The sequence below is a fragment of the Antechinus flavipes genome, chromosome 2 (assembly GCF_016432865.1).
Source record: "Antechinus flavipes isolate AdamAnt ecotype Samford, QLD, Australia chromosome 2, AdamAnt_v2, whole genome shotgun sequence".
NCBI lineage: Eukaryota > Metazoa > Chordata > Mammalia > Dasyuromorphia > Dasyuridae > Antechinus > Antechinus flavipes.
This window is the reverse complement of record NC_067399.1, coordinates 496,447,495-496,475,371: the sequence shown is the minus strand read 5'-3', so window position 1 is coordinate 496,475,371 and position 27,877 is coordinate 496,447,495. Positions and strand designations below refer to the sequence as shown.

General features: G+C 35.9%; 1 protein-coding gene across 1 annotated transcript in view; it reads left to right on the top strand.

The window, feature by feature from the left end:
* The first annotated feature begins 1,961 nt into the window (after nt 1-1,961).
* LOC127550791 (tyrosine-protein phosphatase non-receptor type substrate 1-like) overlaps nt 1,962-27,877 on the top strand; it is a 33,320-nt gene continuing 7,404 nt past the window's right edge. Inside the window, exons 1-4 of the mRNA XM_051979975.1 lie at nt 1,962-2,160; nt 14,450-14,773; nt 25,738-25,866; nt 27,767-27,788. Of these exons, the coding sequence (XP_051835935.1) occupies nt 2,097-2,160; nt 14,450-14,773; nt 25,738-25,866; nt 27,767-27,788 (539 nt within the window). The 5' untranslated portion in view covers nt 1,962-2,096. The remainder of the gene's footprint in view (nt 2,161-14,449; nt 14,774-25,737; nt 25,867-27,766; nt 27,789-27,877) is intronic.

Genomic DNA, 27,877 nt, shown 5'->3' with positions numbered 1-27,877 from the left:
AGAAGTCTGTGACAGGAGCTTATGAGCTATGATATTGAATAACTGCTTACTCAGATAGTTCCTTGAACTTGGACATAGTTTTGATTGACAACAAGGTGGAGGCAGGATCTCTACACTAACATACTAGATAGAGCTATCCAACAGTAGAATTTTTGTCCTTGTTGTTCAGTTGTCCATTAGTTGGGTCTGACTCTTTGTGACCCATTTAGAGTTTTCTTGGCAAAAATATTGGAGTGTTTTGCCATTTTCTTTTTCCAGTTCATTTTATAGATAAGGAACTCAGGATTAAATGACTTTTTCAGGGTCTTACCACAGCTATTAAGTGTCTGAAGATAGTTATGAACTCAGGAAGATGAGTCTTCTGACTCCAGGCCCAGCATTCTATCCACTGAGCCACCAACAGTAGAATAGATTGCCTCAAAAGGTCTAGTCAAAAAAGTCAATGTATTAGGCATTTACTATATGTCTGACACCATGCTAAAACTGAGAATATAAATACAATAAAAAGAAACACCCTGTGCCTTCAAAGAGCTTACATTCCAATAAGGGAAGACAATGCATAAAAAAGAATTGAAAGGGAAGGAGTAGGAGATAGCTCATGCAGAGGTCTGGGGGCAGAGCCAGGAGAGGGTGAAGGATGGCCTGGCCTGGCCCTTACACAAAATGTAGGTTCTGGGAGGAGATCACCAAGGAGAGAAGGGGGCTGCAGAACATAGGGATGTTCCAAGATGAAAATGCACAAAAGACACAAGGATTTTGGGAGGTGAGGCCACAAGCCCTAATGAAACTTCCATTGTGAGAAGGCAGTTTAAGACATAGAGGTCAAGTACAGAAAGTCAGAAATAAAAGCTGGAGAGGAAATGAATTATGGCTAATCCCAGACAACTTCACTTGAGATCTCTAAACAGAATAAGTATAAACCATCAGTGATATTGCTGAGAGAGAGCCTGTTCAATTAGAGGTTGGACTAGGTTCTTAATGAATCTGTGAAAGTTCCTAGATAGGAACATAAATATTTAAATCATGTTAAGAAACAAACAGGGATTAAAAGGGTCCTCCCCTCCAACTTTCTGGGCAAAAGCCTTTTTCATTACTCCATTAGCATTAAAAGGCTAAGCCCCTCAAGGCCAGCTCTCTCATATCTCACCGAACCTGGGCAAAGTCAGTTTCTTATCTAGGCTCCCCTATGCTGCATTGGCCATGTGCCTGTCATTGTCACATTTTTATCCTGAGCTTGTTAATAAGCCTAGATTCTTTACCCTAATTCCTATTTTCCTCCTATTTAACCCAGGCTGGAGACGTACATTCTCTCTCTGAAAGGACTCAATGAGAAATCTCCAGCATTGCTGATGGTGAATAAATGAAAATATTATAAGAGGCAAAGCCAGTGCTCAAAACTGAGAAGTTAAAAGTCAGTGTATGTCTGATCTTAGCTCTAACCAATAAGTCATTTATCTGCATCTGATGTTACCTTCAAGACCTTGGACAAGGGACTTACCTCCCTTTGTAACATGGAAAGGTTAGATCAGATGGCTCCTAAGGTCTCAGCTACAGGACTCAGGATCCCAGAGTCATAACTTTCTGGGACTCAGTTTCCTCATCTATTAAAAAAAAAAAAGATTATGGATTATATGGTTTTAAAAATTTCTTTTAGCTCAATTATGTCAATGAAATCTATTTCCCTTCTCAGAGAAACTATCCCGTGGGTTTTCATGGGTGGAATGTTGGAAATGAAAGGGATCTGAGAATTTGGGGGGACTTTGGAAAGCACTTAAATCACCCCTCCATGTTACAGAGAAGGAAATTAAGACCTGGAAAGCTTAAGTGATTAGCCAGTTAGCTTTGTGGGAAGAAGAGATGGAAAAACTTAACCACTTATCACATGGATGACAGGGAAAAAAGGGAAGTGGTCTAGTGAGTCTCCGGAAAACAAGCCTCCTCCTGAAGGCTTGCCTGGGGCTTTGGGGGCAGTCTCTCCTCTCTTGGAGGTACAAAGATTAGAAGGATTAGCTTGTAAAGTTCAGCCCTTTTCTACTTCCTTTTCCTGTTTCTACCGCTGATATTTGGAGTTTTAAACCAAGAAGGAGAATCACAGCATGTTTTCTCTGAGTTTCTGGGCTTCATCTCTGCTGACTATACTCCACATCTGCGATTACGTTGGTGAGTACTGAAGGGGCTAAACTGGCAGTTTAGGGAGTGAAGTTCAGAAGGAGAAAATGAAAGCAAGGAAGGAGAAGGGGCTGAGGTTGGGATTGACATCTCCCAGGCTGGGTCTGCCCAATTTAGTTCGAAGGCAGGAAATAAATAAGTTAATTTAGTTGAAATTGTCGTTTTTGCTATATTAGCTCAGCCTACACGTGAGCAATTGACATTTTCCCATTTGTTTAGATTTGATTTTATTTATGTGAAAAGCATTTTGTAATTGTGTTCACACAGTTCCTAGGTTTGTCTTGGAAAATAGACTACCAAATATTTCATATTGTGTAGAGGATTTTTTGTTTGTTTCTTAGAGGTTTTTAAGGAATATTTCTATTTAGTTAGTATTTTGTTTTTGCCCAGTTACATGTAAAAATAATTTTAAACATCCATTTTAAGACTTTGTTTTGCAAATTCTCTCCCTCCCTCTCCACTTCTTATTGAGAAGGTGAGCAATTCGATATGGGTCATACATGTGTAGTCATGTAAAACATTTTCATATTAGTCATGTTGTGAAAGAAAACATAGACAAAAAAAAAAACCCTCAAGGAAAATAAAGTTTAAAAAAATGTGCAATCTGTTTTCAGATATCATGAATTCTTTTTCTGGTAATGGATAACATTTTTAATCATAAAGTCCTTCAGAGTTGTCTTGGATCCTTATATTGTTGAAAATATCTAAATCATTCACATCTAATCGTTTTACAATATTGCTGTTACTTTGTACAGAGTACATTTTACTTTGCATTATTAATCAAGAATGGCATTTTTATTTTTTAGAAATGTGACTCAGTTCTCTGTTTCAGAAATGAGGCCTTTATCAGAGAAACTTGCTTCAATTTTATTTTCACAATTACTATTGCTTATTTCCCTCTGTGCTATTCTCCCCACCCCCACCCCTGCCATTTATTCGATTCTCTCTCTCCTTTCGCTGTGTTTCTCCTCAAAAATGTTTTGCTTTTGACTATCTCCTCTACCAATCCCAAGCCCCTACTTATTCTCCTCTTCTCTTCTTCTTCTATAAGTAAGATAGATTTCTACACTCAATTCAATGTATTCATTATTTCCTCTTATAGCTAATTCTGATCAGAATAAGGTTCAAGCATTCCCCACCATCTTCCCCCCCCCCCTTTTCCCCTCCACTGTAAAAGCTTTTTTTTTTTTTTTAGTCTCTTACATTTGAAATAATTTACATTCTTTGAAGAACCTGAATCTGTTTTCCAAGTAAGTTGTTTTTCCAATGAGATATTTCACATTGTTTTCTATTTTTTCATTCTTTTGGTTTTATATTATTGTTTCTTGATTTCTCATAGTCATTAGCTTCCATGTGCTCAATTCTAATTGTTAAGGAATTGTTATCTTCAGTAAGATTTTGTACTTTCTTTGTCATTTGGTCAATTCTACCTTTTAAGGATTTTTTTTCCTTCAGTGAATTTTTGTGCCTCTTAGTCCATTTGGCCACTTCTGCCTTTTAAGGCAATCCTCATTGGTCTTTTGTACCTCTTTTTTTTATGGTTTTTTTTCTTCAGTATTTTTTGTGTCTTGGGCAAGCCATTGATTCGTTTTTCATTATTTTCTTGCATCACTTATTTCTTTTTCCAATCTTTCATCTACCTCTCTTACTTGCCAATTTATATTTTTCTTGGAGGCTTTGGATGTAAGTACTTTGACTTTGTTATCTTTTTCCTGAGTGTCTATTTTAATCTTCCTTGTCACTATAGCAACTTTCTATGGACAGATTTTTTCTGTTATTTACTCATTTTTCCAGCCTATTTCTTGATTTTTAGTTCCTTGCTAAAATTGAGTTCTGCCTCCAGGGTGGAAGATGCAGCTGTTTTCAGAGATACTTCTAGGGATCTATAAGTTTTTAGTTCTTCCAAGATGGTGTGATGTAGGAAAAAGTAGGTTTATCTTGACCTGTGCTCTGGTCTGTGAGTGACCACAAGAACCCTTCTGCCCTTGAGCCCTGCTCCTCTGTGGCCACAAACTCTGGTGTGCTAGTATTCCTTCTCACCCTGGCACTGACACGCAGGAATGTGATCCAGATCCAAGTGTGAGTAAAGCAACAGAGTCCTGCCTCAGAGTCAGCAAAGAGACTTCTGTAATCTCCTTCTGACCAGTTGTCTGATCCCCTGTCTGTGGGCTGTATACTGATGTGGGATGAAGGCTGTGGTAGTGGTGGTTTCCAGAGCTTTCAGCCCACAGCAGTATTATAGCAGTGCACAATAATGTTTGCTAATATTTTATATAAAATCTTTGCATCAAAATTCATTAGAGAAACCAATCTATAGTTTTCTTTTCTTTTTTAGGTTTTTTAAAATTTATTTCAATAATATTTTATTTTCCAATTACATGTAAAGATAGTTTTCAACATTTGTTTTTGTAAGATTTTGAGTTCCAATTTTTTTTTTTTTTTTTTGAGTTCCAATGCTCTGGAAGCCACCATTGTCACTGCTGATTTCAGTGGTTCCCAAGACCTGCTCCTGGTCCTGGGGCTGGGTCTAGGCTGTCTCAGTCTGTACAGGACTATGCAACTCCCTCACCCAAGTACAGCAGATCTTTCCTGCTGGCCTTCTAAGTTGTTTTTGGCTGGAAAATTATTTTGCCTCATCCTTTTGTGGGTTCTTCTACTCCAGGAGTTGTTTTATACTTAACGTTCTTCAGAGAGATTTGGAGGAGAGCTCTAATGAGTCACTGACTTTTCTCTGCCATCTTATTTTTACAGTTATTTTAAATGGAATTTCTCTCTCTCGTTGCTGGGCTTTGCTGACAATATATAGAAATTCTAATGTTTTATGTGGATTTATTTTACATCCTGTAATGTTGCTGAATTTGTCAATTTTTTAAAGTAATTTTTAGTTAGTTCTCTAAATATACCATCCTATAATTTGCAAAGAGTGATAGTTTTGTTTCCTCATTGTCTATTTTAACTTCTTCAAATTCTTTTTCTTCTCATATTACTAAATCTAATATTTCTTGTACAATATTGAATAATGATGGTGATAATAGGCATCCTTATTTCCCTCCTGATCTTACTGGGAACAATTCTAGCTTATCTACAAGTAATACTGATGGTTTTAGATAGACATTACTTATCATTTTAAAGAAAACTTCATTTTTTCCTATGATACCTAGTGTTTTTAATAGGAATTGGTGCTATTGGTGTCAAAAGATTTTTTCTGCATCTATTGAAATAATCATATGATTTCTATTAATTTTATTATTTATATATCAATTATGCTAATAGTTTTCCTAATATTGAAACAGCCATGCATTCCAGGAATAAATCCCATCCAATTATTACCCTCATGATACATTGCTATAATATACTGAATCAGCAGTGGCAGTGGATGATTTCCAGAGCTTTCAGCCCACAGTAGTATTACAGCAGCCCACAGTAATGTTCGCTAATATTTTACATAAAATCTTTGCATCAAATTTCATTAGGAAAACTGGTCTATAGTTTTCTTTTTTAAAAATTTCAATAGTATTTTATTTTCAATTATATTTAAAGATAGTTTTCAACATTTGTTTTTGTAAGATTTTGAGTTCCAACTTTTTTCCTCCTTTTTCCCTTGGCATCCCCCCTTCCCAAGAAAGCAATCTGATATGGGTTATATATGTTCAATCATTTTTAATATATTTCCATTTTAATCATCTTGTAAAAGAAAAATCAGAGCAAAAGGAAAAATGATAAGAAAAAAAGCAAACAAACAACAGTCTGGACATGGGTGAAATTTTCCACCCCAAATTTGTTGGAAATGGAATTATCTTGGATCACTGAATTGCTGAGAAGAGCTAAGTCTATCATAGTTGATTATCACACAATTTTGCTGTTACTGTATATATGTTCCACTGGTTCTACTCACTTCTGTCAGCATCAATTCATGTTAAGTCTTTCCAGGCTTTTCTTAAATCAGTCTGCTCATTGTTTCTTTTAGAAATATTAAATTCATATACCATAATTTATTCAACCATTCTCCAACTGATGGGCATCCACCCAATCTCCAATTCCTTGCCCCTACAAAAAAGAGCTCTTACAGACATTTTTACATAGATGGGTCCTTTTCCCTCTTCTATTATCTCTCTGGGATGTAGACCCAGTGGTAGCACTGCTAGATCAAAGGGTATGCCCAGTTTTATAGCCCTTTGTATATAGTTCCAAACTGCTCTCCAGAGCAACTCCACCAACAATACACTGGTGTACCAATTTTCCCACATCCTCTCCAACATTTATCATTATCTTTTCCTCTCATATTAGCCAATCTGATAAGTGTCAGGTGGTACTTTAGAGTTGTTTAATTTCTCTAATCAATAGTGATTTTGAGCATTTTTTCATACTATTACAGATGGCTTTAATTTTATCATCTGAAAATTATCTGTTCATATCCTTTGATCATTTATCAGTTAGGGAATGACTTGTATTTTTATAAATCTCTATACATTTTAAATATGAGTACTTTATCGGAAACACGAGCTTTAAAAATTGTTTCCCAGCTTTCTGCTTCCCTTTCAATCTTGACTGCATTGATTTTGTTTATGCACAACTTTTTTAATTTAATGTAATCAAAATTATCCATATTATATTTCATAATGTTTCTTCATTCTTCTTTGACTATAAATTCCTCCCTTCTCCTAATATCTGACAGGTAAACTATCCCTAATTTGCTCATAGTATCACTCTTTATGTCTAAATCATGAACCATTTTGAGTGTGAGATGTTGGTCTATGCCTAATTTCTTTTTTTTTTTTTTAATTTAAATTTTATTTTATTTAGTAATAACTTTGTATTGACAGAATCCATGCCAGGATAATTTTTTTACAACATTATCCCTTGCACTCACTTATGTTTCGTTTTTTTCCCCTTCCTCCCTCCACCCCCTCCCCCAAGATGGCAAGCAGTCCTATATATGTTAAATATGTTGCAGTATGTCCTAGATATAATACATATTTGCAGAACCGAACAGTTCTCCTGCTGCACAGGGAGAATTGGACTCAGAAGGTTAAAAATAACTCGGGAAGAAAATCAAAAATGCAAATAGTTCACATTCATTTCCCAGTGTTTCTTCTTTGGGTGTAGCTGTTTCTGTCCATCATTTATCCATTGAAACTCAGTTAAGTCTCTTTGTCATAGAAATCCATTTCCATCAGAATACATCCTCATACAATATCGTTGTCGAAGTGTATAATGATCTCCTGGTTCTGCTCATCTCACTTAGCATCAGTCCATGTAGGTCTCTCCAAGCCTCTCTGTATTCATTCTGCTGGTCATTCCTTACAGAGCAATAATATTCCATAACATTCATATACCACAATTTACCCAGCCATTCTCCAATTGATGGACATCCATTCATTTTCCAGTTTCTAGCCACTACAAACAGGGCTGCCACAAACATTTTGGCACATACAGGTCCCTTTCCATTTTTTAGTGTCTCTTTGGAGTATAAGCCCAATAGAAACACTGCTGGATCAAAGGGTATGCACAGTTTGATAACTTTTTGGGCAGTCTATGCCTAATTTCTGCAATTAGATAATTTTCAGATGATAAAATTAAAGCCATCTGTAATAGTATGAAAAAATGCTCAAAATCACTATTGATTAGAGAAATTAAACAACTCTAAAGTACCACCTGACACTTATCAGATTGGCTAATATGAGAGGAAAAGATAATGATAAATGTTGGAGAGGATGTGGGAAAATTGGTACACCAGTGTATTGTTGGTGGAGTTGCTCTGGAGAGCAGTTTGGAACTATATACAAAGGGCTATAAAACTGGGCATACCCTTTGATCTAGCAGTGCTACCACTGGGTCTACATCCCAGAGAGATCATAGAAATTTTTCCAATTTTCCCAGCAATTTTTGTCAACAGTGAGTTTTTAATTCAGAAGTTGGCATCTTTGGGCATATCAAACATGATATTACTGTAGTCATTGACTATTGTATCTCATGTACCTAACCTGTTCCAGTGATCTGCCCCTCTCTTTCTTAGCCAGTATCAAATAGTTTTGATGATTATCACTTTATATAAACTGGTCTGGTACTTTGCATTTTTTTCATTATTTTTCTTGATAATCTTGATTTTTTTCTTCTTTCCGATTACTTTTGTTATTATTTTTTCTAAGTCTACAATATATTTTAGCAGTTTGAGAGGGCACTGAATAGTATATTAATTTATGTAGAATTGTCGTTTTTATTATAATACTTTATTATATTAGCTTGGCCTATCCATAAACTATTGATATTTTTCCAGTTGTCTAGATCTGACTTTGTATGAAAAGTATTTTGTAATTGTATTCATAAAGTTCCTGTGTTTTTCTTGGCAAGTAGACTTATATTGTCTATAGTTATTTTAAATGGAATTGTTCTATCTCTTGCTGTTGGTCTTTGTTGGTAATACATAGAAATAGCAATGATTTTTATGGGTTTGGTTTATATCATGCAACTTCTCTAAAGTTAGTTGTTAATTGTGTCAAGTGGTTTTAAGTTGATTCTCTAAGATTTCTTAAATATGTCATCATAACATGTGCAAGAATGATAGTTTTTCTTCATTGTCTATTCTCATTCCTTCCATTTTTTCCCCTTCTCTTATATCTAACATTAGCACTGTCTCTAGCACAATTCTGAATATTGGTGGTAATAATGGGTGATGATAATGAGCATTCTTGTTTTATCCCTGATCTAGTTGGGAATGTTTCTAACTTATTTCCATTACATATAATGTTTGCTGATGTTTTTAAATAGATGCTACTAATCATTTTAAGGAAAACTCCATTTATTCCTATGATTTCTAGTGTTTTTATTAGGAATGGGTATTGTATTTTGTCAAATGCTTTTTTTGCATCTATTGAGATAATCAAATAATTTCCATTAGTTTTATTTTTCATATGGTCAATTATTCTGATAGTTTTCTTTATATTAAACCAGCCCTGCATTCCTGCCATAAATTACACTTAGTCATAGTGCATTATCTGGTGATAAATTGCTGTAATCTTTTTGCTAATTTTTTTAAAAGTTTTTTTGCATCAATATTTATTAGGGAAATAAGTTTATAATTTTCTTTTTATGTTTGGGCTCTTCCTAGTTTAGATATCATCACTATATCTGTGTCATAAAAGGAATTGTGTAGCATTCCTTCTTCCCCTATTTTTCAAATTAGTTTCCAATAATTAGTATTAATAGTATTACAATTAATTGTTCTTTAAATGTTTGGTAGGACTCAATTGTTTTGTTTTGTTTTCATAATTATAACTTTTTTATTGACAGAACCCATGCCTGGGTAATTTTTTACAATATTATCCCTTGCACTCACTTCTTTTCTGACTTTTCCCCACTCTCCCTCCACCCCTCATGTAGGTGACAAGCAGTCCTATACATGTTAAATATGTCACATTATATCCTAGATACAATATATGTGTGCAGAACTGAATAGTTCTCTTGTTGCACAGGGAGAGTTGGATTCAGAAAGTATAAATAACCTGGGAAGAAAAACAAAAATACAAACAGTTTACATTCCTTTCCCAGTGTTCCTTCTCTGGGTGTAGCTGCTTCTGTCCATCTTTGATCAATTGAAACTGAATTAGATCTTCTCTTATTCGAAGAAATCCACTTCCATCAGAATACATCCTCATACAGTATTGTTGTTAAAGTGTATAATGATCTCCTGGTTCTGCTCATTTCACTTAGCATCAGTTCATGTAAGTCTCGCCAGTCCTCTCTGTATTCATCCTGCTGGTCATTCCTTACAGAACAATAATATTCCATAACATTCATATACCACAATTTACCCAGCCATTCCCCAATTGATGGGCATCCATTTATTTTCCAGTTTCTGGCCACTACAAACAGGGCTGCTACAAACATTTTGGCACATTCAAGTCCCTTTCCCTTCTTTAGTATCTCTTTGGGATATAAGCCCAGTAGTAACATTGCTGGGTCAAAGGGTATGCACAGTTTGATAATTTTTTGGGCATAATTCCAGATTGCTCTCCAGAATGGCTGGATGTGTTCACAATTCCACCAACAATGTATCAATATCCCTATTTCCCACATCCCCTCCAACATTTGTCATTATCTTTCCCTGTCATTTTAGCCAGTCTGACAGGTGTGTAATGGTGTCTCAGAGTTGTCTTAATTTGCATTTCTCTGATTAATAATGACTTGGAAAGTAGGATTCAATTGTAAATCCATCTGGTCATGGAACTAATTTTTTTTCTTGGCTGACTGATGGCTTATTTGATTTTTTTCCCTTCTTTTTTCTTTTTCCTTTTTTTGGGGGAAGCAATCGGGGTTAAATGACTTGTACAGAGTCACACAGCTAGTAAGGGTCAAATGTCATGAGTCTGGATTTGAACTTAGAACCTCCTAACTTCAGGACCAATGCTCTATCTACTATACTACCTTGCTGCTTCCTTTTTTTAAAATAGGATTTTGCTTATGTATTCTGTTTCCTCTTCTAATCTGGACAATTCATATTTTTGTAAATATTCATTCATTTCATTTAAATTATTAAATTTATTGGCATGCAGTTAAGCAAAATAGCTCTTTATAATTGTTTTAATTTCTTCTGGTAGTGAGAGTTCTAAGTCTTTCAAAGTTGTTTTCCTTTACAAAGTTGTGGTATATAAATTGTTGTCCTGGTTCTGATCACTTGATGAATTCATACAAGTTTTCTCAGGTTGGTTAGTTCTTAACATGCATTAATAATAGTCCATTGCATTCACATTCCAAAATTTATTCAGCCATTCTTCATTTGAGAGATACTCTGTTTCTAGTTCTTTGTAACAACAAAAACTGCTTTTTTAAAACATGCCTCTTTTTCCTCCAACTTTGATTCTTTTTAGAGTATATGCCTAATAATTCTATCTCTGAGTCAAAAGGCATGCACAGATTAGTGACTTTTGGAGAAACATTTCAAATTGTTTTCCAGAATGATTAAGCCACCTCACAGCTCCATCAACAGGGCATTCATATGGTTGTTTTCCTAGAGCCCATCTAAAAATTGTCATTACTAACCTGATGAGTATGAGTTAGAATCTCAGTAATGTTTTAATTTCTTTTTTTTTTATTATTAGTGATTTGTGATTTTGTACATGATTGTTGATAGTTTAGATTTCTTCCCTAGAGAACTGCCTGTTCCTATTTTCTGGTCATTCATCTTTTGGGGAATGACTATTATTCTTATATATTCATGTCACTTTCCTATACATCCAACTTTATCAGAAAAATTTGTTGTAAAGTTCTGTTACTATGCCTATAGTTCTCCCTAAATTACTGTATGTATATAGTGATATTTATGTAGGGAAAAAAAATTAACAAATGTCATTTGGTAGAACATAAAGTCAAGAAATACCTATTTTTTAAAAAAGAAAATTAGTCTAGCAGTACCAGATCTCAAACTACATTATAAAGTGATAATGATCAAAGTATTCTAGTACTAAGAAAATATAGTCATGGATAAGTGGAATAGATTAGATGCACAATCTAGGAATGATAAACCTAAAGATCCAAGTTTAGGGGACAAGAACTCACTATTTGACAAAAACTGCTTATAAAATGGAAAAGTTTGGCAGAAACTAGGCCTAGACCATCATAGACTATAACCATATACCAAGTTAAAGTCTGGATATGTGGTTTAGACATAAAGGGTGATACCATAAGCAAATTAGAGGACTATGAAAAAAATCTGTGGATGAGGGAAGAGTTTATTATAAAAAAAGAAATAGAAATGATCATAGGATATATAATGGATAATTTTGATTCCATAAAATTGAAAAGTTTTTGCACAAAGAAAATCAATAGAGCCAAAATTAGAAGGGAAGTAGGAAACAGGAGATACATTTTCACAGCAAGTTTAAAGGCTCATTTCTCAAATATATGGAACTGAGCCAAATTTATAAAAATAGGAATCATTCCTCAAGTGATAAATGGCCAAAGGATATGAACAGATAATTTTCAGAAGAAATCGAAGCTATTTATAATCATATGAAAAAAGTATTCTGAATCACTATTGATTAAAGAAATGCAACTCTGCGGTATGGCCTCACATGCATCACATATGGAAGGGGACATGGGAAAATTGGGGCATTAATGCGTTGTTGTTGTAGTTGTGAACTGATTCAACCATTCTGGAGAATAATTTGAAACTATGCCCAGAGGGCTTTAAGACTGTCCACACTCTTTGATCCAGCCGGAGAACTATTAGATCTATCTCCCAGAGAGATTTAAAAAAAGGAAAAGAACTTGTGTGTACAAAAATATATATAACAGCTCTTTTTAGTGGTGGTGAAGAACTGGAAATTGAGAGAAGGTCCATCAGTGGGAGAATGACTAAACAAGTTGTGATATATGATTGTGATGGAATTCCATTGTGCTATAAAAAAAGAAAAGCAGAATTCTTTCAGAAAAACCTAGGAAGATATACATGAACTGATAGAAAGTGAAGTGAGCAGAACCAGAAAAGCATTGTACACAGTAATGACAATATTGTAACAGTGATCATTTGTGAAAGATTTAGCTGTTTTGACTTATACAAAGATCTGAGACAGTTTCAAAGGACTCATAATGAAAAATATTATCCACCTTTAGAGAGAAATAATTGACTTCTGAGTAGAGATTGAAGCATATTTTCTTTCACTTTTGTTTTTTCTTGGGTTAGATTGTTTTTCCTTTTATAATGACTTCAGTAATTGATTAAAATTTAGTCCAGAGAATTTATCTAAGAGTTCCCCCAATTTTAAAGTGATAGGAATATGAGTTGTAAACAAAGTCTAACCCAGCTTGCTGAGTTTGTTGTCAGGAATATCTGAATTCATACTCTACCTCTAGTATTTATTAGTATTGTAGACCAATGCTAGTTACTTTATCTTCATGTGTTTCAGGCATTTCCTTAGAATTTATCAAACTACTAAGTAATAGTCTATTAAGTTGTAGACTGATTGCTAGAGGGAGTTTACATGCCAGGAGTTCCCTTATCCTGACACAAATTCTTCCTATATTTTTAGGACTCTTACTGTGATAAAATTCTTCAACTCTATGATGTTTTGTGCTATTAATGGAAGAACTCTAATTCTATAGAGTGTCTATAGAGTGTCTTCCAGGTCTGAAGAAATTATGTTCTAAAGGAACATCCAGCCTACTATTCCATTTCCTCTGACATCCCATATTCTGAGGCCCTATCCAGCTCTGATATTCTCTCTTAAGACCCTTCCCAAATCTGACCTTTTGTATTCTGTGACCTCTGCCGGGTTTAACATTTGGTATTCTGAGGACCCTCCAAATCTTTGTCAATCTATAGCTCAAGTATTTTATCATTGTGAAGGATAAATAAATATCCTTCATTTACTTAGCAGTGACTTGAGTTTCCAGATCATCAGAAGGCATCTTAGAAACCATCTGGTCCAACTATAGAAAGAGACAGAAAAAAGAAGAAGCTAAGGGCTAAGCTGCCAGAGGTCATCCTAGTTTAGAGTCTAAAAAAAATCATCTCTGTGGAAATCATTTCCCTCCTGCAGCTGCTCTGTCTACAGACAGAAACCAGGACAAGTTTTTCAACTTTTTCTTGTTTGTCCTAGCAGGGGAGCTTCTGCCCAGGCTCAGAGGTAGATCCAAACCCAGCCCTCACAGAATCACCAAATCCTTCTCTCCTGAAGGGGTTTAATATTAACACTGACAAAATCTTTGAGACAAAAATGACAAGTCGGATAGGTCTGCCAAAGAGACATACATAGAATCTTAGGTTCATTTAAAGCTCTTAAAATTAGTGTTATATCTAGAAAGCACAATGGAGAATGGAATGCCAGGGCTGGAAGAGACATTAGAACAGAAGACATAGAAGCTCAGAGCTAGCCAGAAACTTAAAAAGGTCTAATCTATCTGAATCCATTTGATGGATTAAAAAATAAAAATAAAAGCCCAGAGTGGGTACTTCCCCTAAATATAAGATCATAAATTCAGAGCTGGGCCTTCCAATCCATTCCCTTATTTTTGCTAAGATCCCTAAAATTTAGCAAAATTACTTGCTTCAGATCACCCAGAGAATAAATGGCAGAATTGAGACTCAAACCTGAGTTCTCTCGCTTTAAAATGCAGCGCCCTTTGTACTGTTCCATACTGCTGCCTTGCAGAGCCCACATTCTAACCCACAGCTCTTGTCAATCCACGACAGCCACCTCTAAAGTAGAATATAAAATCTCGCCCCTCTTCTCCCCTGCCTTTCACTCCTAGCTAATTTTCCTTGGATTATTTTCTTTCTCAGACACTCAAGACCAGGCCGTAGAGCAGCCCTTAAAGTATGTGACAGCAGCCATTGGAGATTCAGCAGTACTGCCTTGTAGAGTGAAAGAGAACCTCCCCATTGGGCCGGTGAAGTGGTTTAAGGGGACCAAGCCTAATAGGCAGTTTATCTTCAGTGACAAAGCATCAAGCCCCCGGATCCACAAGATAAATAACACAAACTTTGTCTGGGACATCTGCATACACAACATTACTGACCAGGATGCAGGAATGTACTACTGTGTCAAATTCAGGAAAGCGCCTGAGGAAGAATATCAATCTGGGAGTGGTACCTTCCTCAGCATAGGTAAGTACAAAATGGAGAAAGAGCTTACTATGTGCAAACAGTGTGCTTTATAAATATCACCTCACTTGATTCTTGTAACAACCCTGGGAGATAAGTACTATTATTACCCTCATTTTAGAGCTGAGGAAGCTGAAGCAGACAGATTAAGTCGCACAGCTACTACATCTCAAGTTGGTTTTGAATTTAGGTCCTCTTGACTCCAGGTCCAGCACTTTATCCATTGTGCCACCTAATTGGAGTGTTGTAAACAGAGTCAAGAAGACCTGGATTCACATTCTGCCTCTGATACTTAATAGCTTTGTCATCCTGGGCAAGTCACTGTATTTTTATATGCTTCAAGTAATTCTCTACAACTTATCAGACTACAAGGCTTGTTGGGCAGGGAGCTCACACACACCATGAATTCCCTCTCCTGACACAGGTCCTTTCTATATTCTTATTAGAATCCTGTCAGTACTGAAGATCTATAAAAATGAAAGGGTACAGTAGATCACTTCTAAGATCCCCTATAACTCTGAATCTAATGGTCTTCTATTATCTGTGAGTTCTGTTCTACAGACTCCAGATCCCAGCTTACCTTCCTGGGGATTCTTCCTCCTGCTAAGTCATCCAGTCATCAAGCATTTTTGTTTTTATTTATTTTTTTTCTGAGGCAATTGAGGTTTAATGACTTGCCCAAGGTCACACAACTAGGAAGTATTGAGTATCTGAGGCTGGATTTGAACTCAGGTCCTCCTGACTTCAGGGCCGGTGCTCTATCCACTGTACCATCTAGCTACCCCTCACCAAGCATTTATGAAGCACTTCCTGAGTACAAGGCATATAGTACACACTAGGGATACTTTGAAAGACAGAAACACCAGCCCTTACCCTCAAGGGGCTCACAATCTACAAGGGGTAGACAGCATACAAACAATTATGTATATACAAGATCTATATACACAAGTATGGGAAGCAGACCCAGAAAGAAGGCCTGAGCAGTGGAGAATCAGAGAAAGGACTCCTGAGAAAGACAGAATTTGAGCTGAGTCTTCAAGGAAGCCATGTATGGTTCTGCTAAAAAGCACTCTGCTTTCAGTACCATTCATGCTGAGGGGATGATTGTCTTCCCATCCTCTCCAGGAAGGAGCTCTTTCAGATGATTCTTGCTGTCTCTTTAGTTTCTGGGCTATCACTTCTGGACCTTGAGGAAAGGTCAATGAATCATGAAACTAAGGGTTTCAAGACACCTTAAAGATCATTTCTTCAAACCCCAATCATCAGATAATTGCCCTTTCCACCAGTGCCTATCACATGGTCATTAGCCCTTTACTTTTTCTTTTACAGCTATTATTGCATCATTTCCCTTCCCCCTTCCAAAGTCATCCTTTATAATAAAGAGGGGAAAAAAAAGAATTAAAATGAAGCAACAGAACAGTGTCTCGCATTCATATACCCCCACTCTCTGCAAAGAAAGGCAGTATCTTCTCACATCTCTTCTTTGGGAACAATCTTGTTCATTATGATTTCACCACACTCAATTTTGAGATTTTTGTTGCTGTTGTTTCTATTTCTATTGTTGTGGTTACTGTGTAAATGAATTTTTTTCAGCTCTTCTTCCTTCATCACTTTATGTAGCTGTTCCCAGACTTCTCGGGGTCTATCATAGTCATCATTTTGTACAGCGCAGTAATATTGCATTATATTTGTGAACCATAATTCATGTTCCAGAGTTCTTCACTATTTTGCAAATGACCTTTATGTTTTCAGCTACAGTATTTTGTCTCCTTGGCAATGGGACTTGTTTGGAATTCTAAGTAATTATAGTGGCTAGTCTTCCAGAAAGTAGGTGGCAGAGATAGGATTCATATTTGGATTCCTCCTGGAACGATTTACACCAACCAATGTAAAGTGAATTAAGAAGAACAAAGAAAACATTGTACACAGTAACACAATAGTGTACAATGATAGACTGTGAATAACTTAACTATTCTCAGCAATATAATGATCCAAGACAATCCCAAAGGACTCATGATGAAAAACGCTATCCACCTCCAGAGAAAGAATTCATGGAGTCTGAATGCAGAATGAAGCATACTATTTTTCACTTTTTTTTAAAGATTCTTTTTTCCTTTTGGTCACTTTCTCCTTTCACAACCTGACTAATATAGAAGTGTGTTTTACATGATTACACATCTGTTACTTATATCAAATTGCTCACTATCTTAGGAAGAGGGGAGATGAAGGAAAAAAGGAGAAAACTTGGAACTCAGATTTGTTTTAGTGTTTGTGAGTACTTCATTTTTTTCCTTGTAAATTTATTTATTTTTAATACACATTGCCTTATGATTTATGTTGGGAGAGAAACTTATGAGCAAAAGGGAAAAATCATGGGAGAGATTTAAAAAAAAATACCCAGAAAAAAAAGAAGTGAACTTAGAATGTGCATTCAGTCTCCTTAGCTTTTTTTCTGGATGCAGAAGACATTTTCTATCCAAAGTCTATTGGGATTGCTTTGGATCACTAAACCACTGAGAACAACCAAGTCTTTCATAATTGATTAACATCCATTCTTGCTGTTATTGTGTACAATGTATTCCTGGTTCTGCTTGTTTCACTCAGCATCAGTTCATATAAATCTTTCCAGGCCTTTCTAAAATCAGCTTGTTCATCATTTTTTTTAGAACAATAATATTCCATTACCTTCATACACCACAATTTGTTCCTCTATTCCCCAATTGATGGATATCTACACAATTTCCAATTCTTGTTACCACAAAAAGACCTGCTACAAACACTTTTGCACATGTGTGCCCTTTTCCCTCGTTTATGATTTCCTTGGGATACAGACCCAATAATGGCACTGCTGGGTCAAGGAGAATGCCCTTTGGGCATAGTTTCAAATTGCTCTCCAGAATGGTTGGATCATTTCACAATTCCACCAACAATCTCCTCCAACATTTATCAACTCAAAAAAAATTTTTTTAATGAATGTTTAAAAATTGCCCTTATGTGTCTTTTTGTAAAATATAATGATACCTTGGAACTTTTTGTTATTTGATTCCAAAAGGTATAGTGAGTGGCAAAAACAATGAATGAATTTAAAAACTGAATGAATTTTTCCCATAAGCACCTCCAGTCTTCATACTAATCATCCCTCTCCAACCAGTTTCCCAAAGGGGCAAATAGGGTTTCCGGCTGTGAAGAAAAAGCCAGCCCAGCTCATCCAGGCTCCTCCCTTCTTGACCCACTTGCTGAGAGGAACCATGGCTTTTATACTCTTCCCTCCCCCTATTCACCCTACACAGCCCAAGCTTCCTTGGGGTACAGTCTGAATGTGCAAGTGGAAGCCATGATCCCAGGCCCTCCCCTGCCCAGAGTTCTGGCTCTGACTGGGGCTCTGGGAGTCCTGAGTCACTGCTGTTTCTGCTCCCACTGCGGCTCCTCCTGCCAAGCCCTGCTACTCACTGCTCCTCCCAGTGCTAATGTTTTGGGAGCCTAGAGACCTGCAGCCACATGGTCCTGCAGGAACTGACCCCAGACCTGCCCACCAATCTATACAACATTGTGGGCTCCAATCTGACAATCCTGAGCATTGCAGCATGCACTGGGAAGGAGCTGCCCTTTCCCCAGGACAATAGTAGTGGGAGCTGCTCAATGTGTCTGGCCAGCCTCAGGCTCCTGCTGCCCAACCAAGGCAGCAGCCAAGTGCAACGAGGACTGCCACTGTCAGGGAGCAACATCAAGTCCTGAAGCAGTTCTTTTTTCTTATTGAAATGCATTGAATACTGAATTCATTCCAATGAATTCAGGCTTCTGGCTGCATTGGACCATGGACTTGAAAAAGAAAGACCGAAGCTCAAATTCTTCCTCCAATATTTATTAGTTGTGTAATCTTGAGTAAGTTACTTTTTTGAATCTCAGTTTTCTCATTTATAAATAAATAAATTGGGAAAAGAGATGAGAGTAGTGCAAAGGATTCATGGAAAAAAGTCAACAGCATGAGAAAAATTATACAAAAATTCACTGAAAAAAATAAACCCTTAAACGATAGAATTGGCCAAATGGAAAAGGTGGTACAAAAGCTCAGTGAAGAAAATAATTCCTTAAAAATTAGAATTGGATAAGTGGAAGCTAATGACTTTATGAGACATCAAGATATGTTAAAAACAAAATCAAAAGAATAAGAAAGAAGATGTGAACTTTCTCTTTGGAAAAACAACTGACTTGGGAAATCTATTCATGAAAACTAAATTAAGAATTACTGCACGATCTAAAAGCCAAGATTAAAAAATAAAAAGCCTGGACAACATCTTTCGAGAAATTATCAAGGAAAATTGCCCTAAACCAGAGGATAAAATAGAAATTGAAAGAATTTACCAATTACCACCTGAAATAGATCCCAAAATGAAAACATGGCAAGTGGCCAAAAAGACACTATTCGAATATCATGGAGCTACAGTCAGGATTACACAGGATTGGCAGCTTTCACATTAAAGAACCAGACGGCTAGAACTGTGATATTCTGGAATACAAAAAAGTTAACATTACTACCAAGAATCACCTACCCAACAAATTTGAGTATAATCCTTTGGGGTGGGGAAGGGACATGGATATTTAATAAAATAGAGGACTTTTAAAGAATCCTAATTAAAAAACCAGCACTGAATAAAAAATTTGATCTTCAAAATATAAGATTCAAGGAAAACATGACAAAGCAAAAAAGAAACCAGAAAGAGAAAATATAAGAGATTCAATAAGATCAAACTATTTGTATTCCTATATGGTAAGATTATATTTTTTATTCTTAAGAACTTATTACCATAAAAGCAATTAGAAAGAGTAAATGTAGATAGTGTGGATATAAGGTGACTTGAATGGATGATACCCCAGAAAAGAAAAAAACAAAACAAAGGGGTGAGAAAGATTACACTGGGAGAAGAGATGGAAGATATAATTGGGTAAATTATATCACATAAAAGAGAAGTGAAAGAGCACTTATAATAAAGGAAAAGATTGTGGGAGAGGGGTAACAGACAAAAACCTTGAATCTTAATCTCATCAGAATAGCTCAAAGAGGAAATAACATACATATTCAATTGGATATAGAAATCTAGCTTACTTTAAAAGGAAGTAAAAAAGACATTGTGATAAGAAAAGGGGGGTGGGAACTGATAGAAAGGAGGGTGAATTGGGGGAGAAATGATGCGAAGTAAAATATTCGTGAGGAGGAACAGGGTAAAGATAAGAGAAAGATGAAGATAAACAAAGAGAAAATAGAATGGAGGGAAAGACACCATTAGTTATCCTAAATATAAATGTGAATGGAATGAACTCACTCATAAAACAGAAGCAGATAGTAGAATAGATTAAAACCCAGAATCTCATATTGATCAAAAGAAACACATGTGAAGCACAGAAACACACCCAAAGTAAAAATAAGAGGCTGGAGCAAAATCTAGTATGTTTCAGCTGAAGCAAAAAATAAAAAAAGTAGGGATAGCAATCATGATCTCAGACAATGCAAAAGCAAAAATGAATCTGATTAAAAGAGACGTGGAAGGAAATCTTATTGAAAGATAACACAGACAATGAATTAATAACAATAATAAACACAAATTCACCAAATAAATTAAAGGAGGAAATAAACAATAAAACTATACTGGGGGAGACCTCAACTTTTCCACTCTCAAAACTAGATAAATCTAACCAAAAAGTAAACAAGAAAGAAGTTGAAGAAGTGAATAGAATTCTGGAATATGATAAATCTCTGGAGGAATTGAATGGAAATAAAAAGCACTATGGCACCTACACAAAAATTGACCCTGTGTTAAGGCATAAATGTTAAATGCATCCTTTTCAGATCTTGATGCAATTTTTAAAAAAATTACATTCAATAATGGGCAACAGCAAGAAAAATTAAAAATTAATTGGGAGCTAAATAATTTAATCCTCAAAATTAAGTGAGTCGAAGGGCAAATCATAGAAATGGATTCATTAAAATGATGACAACATCAAAATTTATGAAGTGCTGGCAGAGTGATATTATAGGGAAATTTTATATCTCTAATTGCTTACATCAGTAAAACAGAAAAAGCAGATCAATGAACTACTACACAACTTTAAAAAAAACTAGAAAAAGAATAAATTTAAAATCTCCAATTAAACACCAAATTGGAAATCCTGAAAATCAAAGGAGAAATTAATAAAATTGAAAATAAGAAAACCATTGAACTAATAAACTAGAAGTATGTTTTGTGAGAAAAAATAAACAAAACAGATAAACTATTGGTTAATTTTATTTTTTTTAAAAGAAAAAAGAAAACCAAATTCCCAGTATCAAAAATGAAAGGAGTGAATTCACCACCAGTGAAGAGGAAATTAAAACAATTTTAGGAGTTCTTTTGACAATTATATGCCAATAGACAGTCTAAATAAAATGGATGTGTATCTACAGAAATATAAATTACCTAGATTAACAAAAGAAGAAATAGAATACTTAAATAATCCAATCTTAGAAAAAAGAAATTGAACAAGCCATCAATTAATTTGCTAAGGAAAAACTTCCCAAAGTCAGATGGATTCACCAGTGAATTCTACCAAATATTTAAAGAACAATTAATCCTAATACTATATAATCTATTTAGAAAAATAGGCAAATTCTCATATGAGACTTAGTCCTGATACCCAAATGAAGAACCACCAAAACAGAAAAAGAAAATTACAGACCAATTTCCCTAATGAAGATAAGGCAAAGATTTTAAATAAAATACAAGCAAGGAGATTTCAGTAACATATCACAAAGATCATGATGGGATCAGATGGGATATATACCAAGAATGCAGAACCGGTTCAATATTTTTAAAAGTATTGCTCAAAACCAAAAGAAATGATATGATTATTTTAATAGAGGCATAAAAAGCATTTAACAGAATAAAATAGCCATTCCTATTTTAAAAACAAAGAGAAAGTAAGAAGAAATGGATCTTATCTTAAAATAAGTAATATTTATCTAAAATTATCACCATGTATGTATCACCATGTAATGAAGATAAGCTAGAAGCCTTCCCAGCACAATTAGTGGGGAATTTAGGATGCCCATTATCACCATTATTATTCAATATTGTAATGGAAATGTTAGTTATAGCAATAAGAGAAGAAAAAGAAATTGAAGGAATTAAAATAGGCAATAAGGAAACAAAACTATAACTCCTTGCAGAAGAGATGATAGTATATTTAGAGAATCCTAGAGAGATAATCAACTAAAAATCTACTTTAAATAATGAACTTTAGCAAAGTTGAAGGATACAAAATAAATCCACATGAATCGTCAGCATTTCTATACATCACCAACAAAGTCCAGCAGCAATAGATAGAAAGATAAATTCCATTTAAAATAGCTGTAGACAATATAAAATACTTGGAGTTTATCTGCCACGACATACCCAGGAACTATATGAATACGATTACAAAATACTTTTCACAGAAATAAAGTCAGATCTAAACAAGTGGGAAAATATTAATTGCTCAGGAGGAGACCAAGTTAATATAATAAAAGTGACAATTTTCCCTAAATTGATTTACTTATTCAGTGCCATACCAATCAACTTACCAAAATTATTTTATAAAGCTAGAAAAAAAAATATTAATAGTCATCTGGAAGAACAAAAGGTCAAGGATATGAAGGGAATCAGTGGAAAAGTATATGAAGGATAGTAATCTAGCCATATCAGATCTCAAACTGTATCATAAAATTGCAATTATCAAAACAATCTGGTGCTGGTTCAGAAATAGAGTGGTCAATCAATGAAAAAAATCGTGTACATAATACATTATAGTAAATGACTATAGTTATCTAGTATTCTCTACTCAAAAGTCCAAGCTTTTGGAACAAAAACTCATTATTTGATAAATACTGATGGAAAAACTAAAAATAAAATGACAGCATCTCATACCATATATCAAGATGAGGTCAAAATGGGTACTTTATTTACACATAAAAGATGTTACACATAAAACAAATTAGGAGAATGTGACTAGTTTATCTAATGGATAAGGGTAGAATTTAGCACCAAATAAGATATAGAGAGCATTTCAAAATGTAAAATAGATCATTTTGACTGTCCAAAAAAAAAAGTGAAAAAGGTTTTGTACAAACAAAACCAATACAACCAAAGTTAAAAGGAAAGCAGAAAATGAGACAGAGGGTGGGAATTTGTAGCAAGTATCTCTGATAAAGGCTTCATTTCTTAAATATATAGAAAACTAAGTCAAATTCATAAGAATACAAGTCATTTTCCCAATTTATAAATGATCAAAGGTTATAAACAGGCAGTTTTCAGCCAAAGAAATCATAAATATCTAGATTCATATTAAAAAATGTTCTAAATCGTTATTGATTAGAGAAATATGAATTACAATAACTGAGGTACTACCTTATACCTATCAGATTGGCTAATGTTAAAAAATGTTAAAATGTTAATGTTAAAAAAAAAAAGGAAGATAAATGTTGAAGTGGATGTGAGAAAACTGAGACACTAATGAATGCATTGTTGATGGAGTTGGGAATTGATCCAACCGGTCTAGAGAACAATTTGGAATTGTATCCTAAGTGCTATAAAACTATGTATATCTGTTTTAAAAAATATAAATTTATTTATTTTATTTTTTATTAAAGCTTTTTATTTACAAAACTTATGCATAGGTAATTTTTCAGCACTGACCCTTGCAAAGCCTTCTGTTCCAAATTATCCTCCCCTTCCCCCCCACTGCCTCCCCAGATGACAAGCAGTCTAATACATGTTAAATATGTTAAAAATTTATGTTAAATCCTTATATGTATACATATTTATACAATTATCTTGCTGCACAAGAAAAATCACATCAAGAAGGAAAAAATAAACTGGGAAAGAACAAAATGCAAGCAAACAACAACAGAGAAAGTGAGAATGCTATATTGTGGTTCATACTCTGTTCCCACAGTTCTCTTTCTGGGTATAGATAGATGGCTCTCTTCACCACTGAACAATTGAAACTGGTCTGAATCATCTCATTGTTGAAGGGAGCCATGTCCATCAGAATTGATCATTGTATAATCTTGTTGTTGTCTTGTATAATAATCTCCTGGTCCTGCTCATTTCACTCAGTCTCAGTTCATGTAAGTCTCTCCAGATCTCTCTGAAATCATGCTGCTGGTCATTTCTTACAGAACAATAATATTCCATAGCATTCATATGCCCAAACTGTGTATACTTTTGATCCAGCAATTTCACTGCTAGTTCTATATCCAAAAGAGATTTTTTTAAAAAGGAAAAAACTTCCATGTAAAAAAAGATTTATAACAGCTCATTTTTGTGGTGGCTAAGAATTGGAAATTGAGGGGATGCCCATTATTTGAGGAATGACTGGACAATTTTCCATATGTGATTATAACAGAACGTTGTTGTGCTATAAGCAATGATAAGCAGGATTATTTCAGGAAAATCAGGAAAGACTGAATTGATGCAAAGTGAAGTGAGCAGAACCAGGAGAACATTGCATACAATAACAACAATATTATCCAATAAACTACTGTGAAAGAAAGTCTTAGCTATTCTAAGTAACACAGTGATCCAAGACAATCCCAAAGAACTCCTGATAAAACTTGTTATCTCCCTCTAGAGAAAGAATTGATGTTTACTGAATACAGACTGAAGCATGCTATTTTTCTTTTTTTCTTTGTCTTGTACAAAATGAATAATATGGCAATGTTTTATAAAACATTTATAAAATCATTTATGATTGCTTATGTATGTACAAGCTATATCAGATTACTCACCAACTCAAGGAAGCGATTGAGGAAGGGAAGGAAGGATTGATAAGATTTGGAACTCAAAACTTTTTAAAGAAATGTTAAAAATTGTTTTAACATGGAATTGTGGAGAAAATAGGTTTTTAAATGAGGGGGTTAAGGTTTAATGATCTTTGAGGGCCTTTTCAATTCTAGATCTATGATCCTATGAAAAGTTCTAATTATTCAGAAGTTATTTTTTATGTTTAGCCCAAATCTTTCCCAAACATTTTTCTATTGGTCTAATTCTCCAACAAATCTGTTCCCTCTCTGCCATGACAGCCCTTCAGTTATCTAAAACTAATGTTATTGTTTGCTTCCCCAACTCACTCAGTCTTCTTTTCTTAAAGCTAAGGCCTTTCTCCCCCACCTCCTTTTTTCCCCCACCAACTCTTCATATAGCATGGTCTGAGGCCTTTCAGCAGCTGGTGACTACCCTTCTCTGGACATGTCCCGGCTTATGAATGTCCTTCCTGAAATGTGGTACCCACAATTAGACCTCAGATCTCTTCTGAGTGGTTCTGCTATCTCCCTAGTCCTAGAAACTAGGCTATTCAAACAGACTGATCTGATGATTGTCCCCTATCCATGATCTTCCATCCCTGACCTCTGTGGAACACTCTCCCTTCTCACCTCCATTTCATGAAATACATAACTTCCTTCCAAGCTCTATTCAAGGGTCTCCTCCTTCAGGAAGCCCATTCTGAACTTTCCAGTTGCTACTGCCATCCCCTTGAAATAATTTTAAATATATTTGGTACTTAATGATCTATGTAAATGTGTCTTCCTCCTTTGATAGAATTGAGGCGTCATGAAAATAGAGGCCGTTTTAGTTTTAATCTTTGTATTCTAAGTTAGTGCTTGACATAGGGTAGCCACTTACTGAATAAATGAATGAACATATTCATACAGTCTAAAATGGAACTGGGTCTGGGTTTCCAAAGTTATCCACAGTACACACAGTTTATCCGATTTCTTCATTTCTCACCAGGCTCTTCAGGCATTTAACACTCCAAATGTGGTCTTCACATACTAGAATGTACTCTCCTTCAGGGCAGGGATTGTCTTTCTTGTTTCCTTACACTTACATTCAGAGGGCAGGTACCTCTGGTAATAAATGCTTGGTGACTGACTGTTTTCCTGTCTCCCATTGCAGCCGGAAGCCTAGATTCATCATCATCATCATCATCATCATCATCAGTTGTCCTCACAGCTGCCATAGCTGTGTCTCTGGCCCTAATCCTCATTCTTTTAGTCCTCTGCTACTACTTCAAGAGGTCAAAAGGTAAAGACTGATTTTTCAGGTTTGATGTTGGGGATGAAATGTTATGAGTCAAGCTCGAGGTGAGGGGGAGAGCACAGTCTTGTTGGAGATTGAGGGATTCCTCTCACCTTGGAGGATCCACCAGCTTTTGTGGGTGGAGGGACCAAACCTGTGGTTCTGTCCACATAGGGAGCTCAAGGCAGAGCAACATCTTTTCGTCTGTAACTGCATTACAGCCCTGGGGGCCATTTTACTTGCTCCAGGTCACACGTGGCAGAGGCAGGATGCCCAAGCCAAGTCTTCTTAATTTTGAGGACAATTCCATGCACTGTGCCACCTGAACACCTACTGTTTCATTGTAGAACAACGCAAAATACCAAAATTGATTCAGAGGGAGGGAGAAAAATTTGGAATTTAAAATGTTGTAAAAATGAATATTAAAGATTGTCTTTACATATAACTGGGGGAAAATAAAGAAGAACTAGAAGAACAAGAACAAGAGAAAGAGGAAGAAGAAAGAGGAGGAAGAGAAGGAGAAAAAGAAAAACAAAGAGGAGGAGGAGAGGAAGAGGAAGGAGAAGACGACAAAGAAGAAAAAAGAAAAAAGGAAAAAGAAGAAAGAAGAGAAAAAGGAGGAAAAGGAGGAAGAGAAGGAGAAAAAGATGAAGGAAGAAGAAGAGAATGAAGAGGAATAGGAAGAAGAAATAGAAGGAGGAGGAGGAGAAGGAGGAGAAGCTGAGTTCTAAGATTTTAAGACCAGCTCTTCCACTCACTGCCAGTGTGATCTTGAACAAATCTCTTCAGCCTTCTAGGACTTCATAGCCTCATCTTTAAAATAAATCAGTTTTCAGCTCTTATATCTCAGTGTCACAGTAGCAGAAACCTGCTCACAACAGCCCTGTGAGATGAGAATGGTTTAAGGTCTATTAGTCCCATTTTACAGATGAGAAAGGGGAGCCTCTTGTGAGGTGGTCTTGCCCAGGCTCTCCTGGGTACTAACTGTCTAAGAGGGGACTGAACCTAGGTCTTTGTGGCTTCCAAATGACCAGCACTCCCTCTCCTCTGCCACTCTGTGTCTAGATAAAGAACAAAACCTCATCTGGAATGCCATCTGGCAGGAACACATAGAACATAAAATGGAAGACCTGGAACTCATCCAGTCAGACTCGCTCATTTTACAAAAAAAGGGAAGCCAAGGCCCCAGGGCAGTCCTAAAACTTGGGCCAGCTCTTAGATTCCCTTGTGCAGGACTCTTTCCTAAAAGAAGGGAGGGGTCCATGAAGCAGCTGGGTGGTGAGAAGCATGGACCTCTGAATTTGGAGTCAAACTAAATTCAGATACTCTTGCCCTTAGTTTTCTTATCTGTAAAATGAGGATGATAAAAGCACCTAATTCCCAGGATATGTTGTGAGAATCAAATGAGACAATACTAGTAAAGTGCTTTGCGAGTCTTAAAGTGCTATTATCATGTGGGAGTTGGGGGAAATCCCATTGTGTATTCTTCCTTAGACTTCCACCCCCGGGATGTATTTATACCTGTGGAATCAGCAGCGTCCAAGATTCTGAGGAAGGAGAGCAGTTATGGTGAATAGTACGGCCTGAGATGGGTGGGGAGGATGTATGTAGTGGAAAGTCAATCTTTAGTCAGAGAACCGGCCTTCCTCCTGGATGTGGGGGATTAATAAGTGTAGAGGAGTGCTGGGTATTTCCGGCTTTCTTTTAGTACCTGCTGGGGGTGCCCACCTGCAGGGTCCCAGAGTCCCTGCCCAAGATTCTCCTTAGCAGTGCTCGGAGCTGGGGGAGGCTCCAAAGCTGGGCCCATCATCCACCAGCACAGCTTGCCATTCCCAAGGGCTCTAAATCATACTGACACTGGCCTGAACCCAGAGTCTAACATTATCTCTTTCTTTTTTCCATCTAGGTCCAAGCCCATGTTTGGCCAGGTTTGTATAGATGTGTTGGATGCTGCCCCACCCCAAAAGAGACTTTACTTTCTCCTTTACTCTTCCCAGGAGAAAGTTTCTTCCATTGG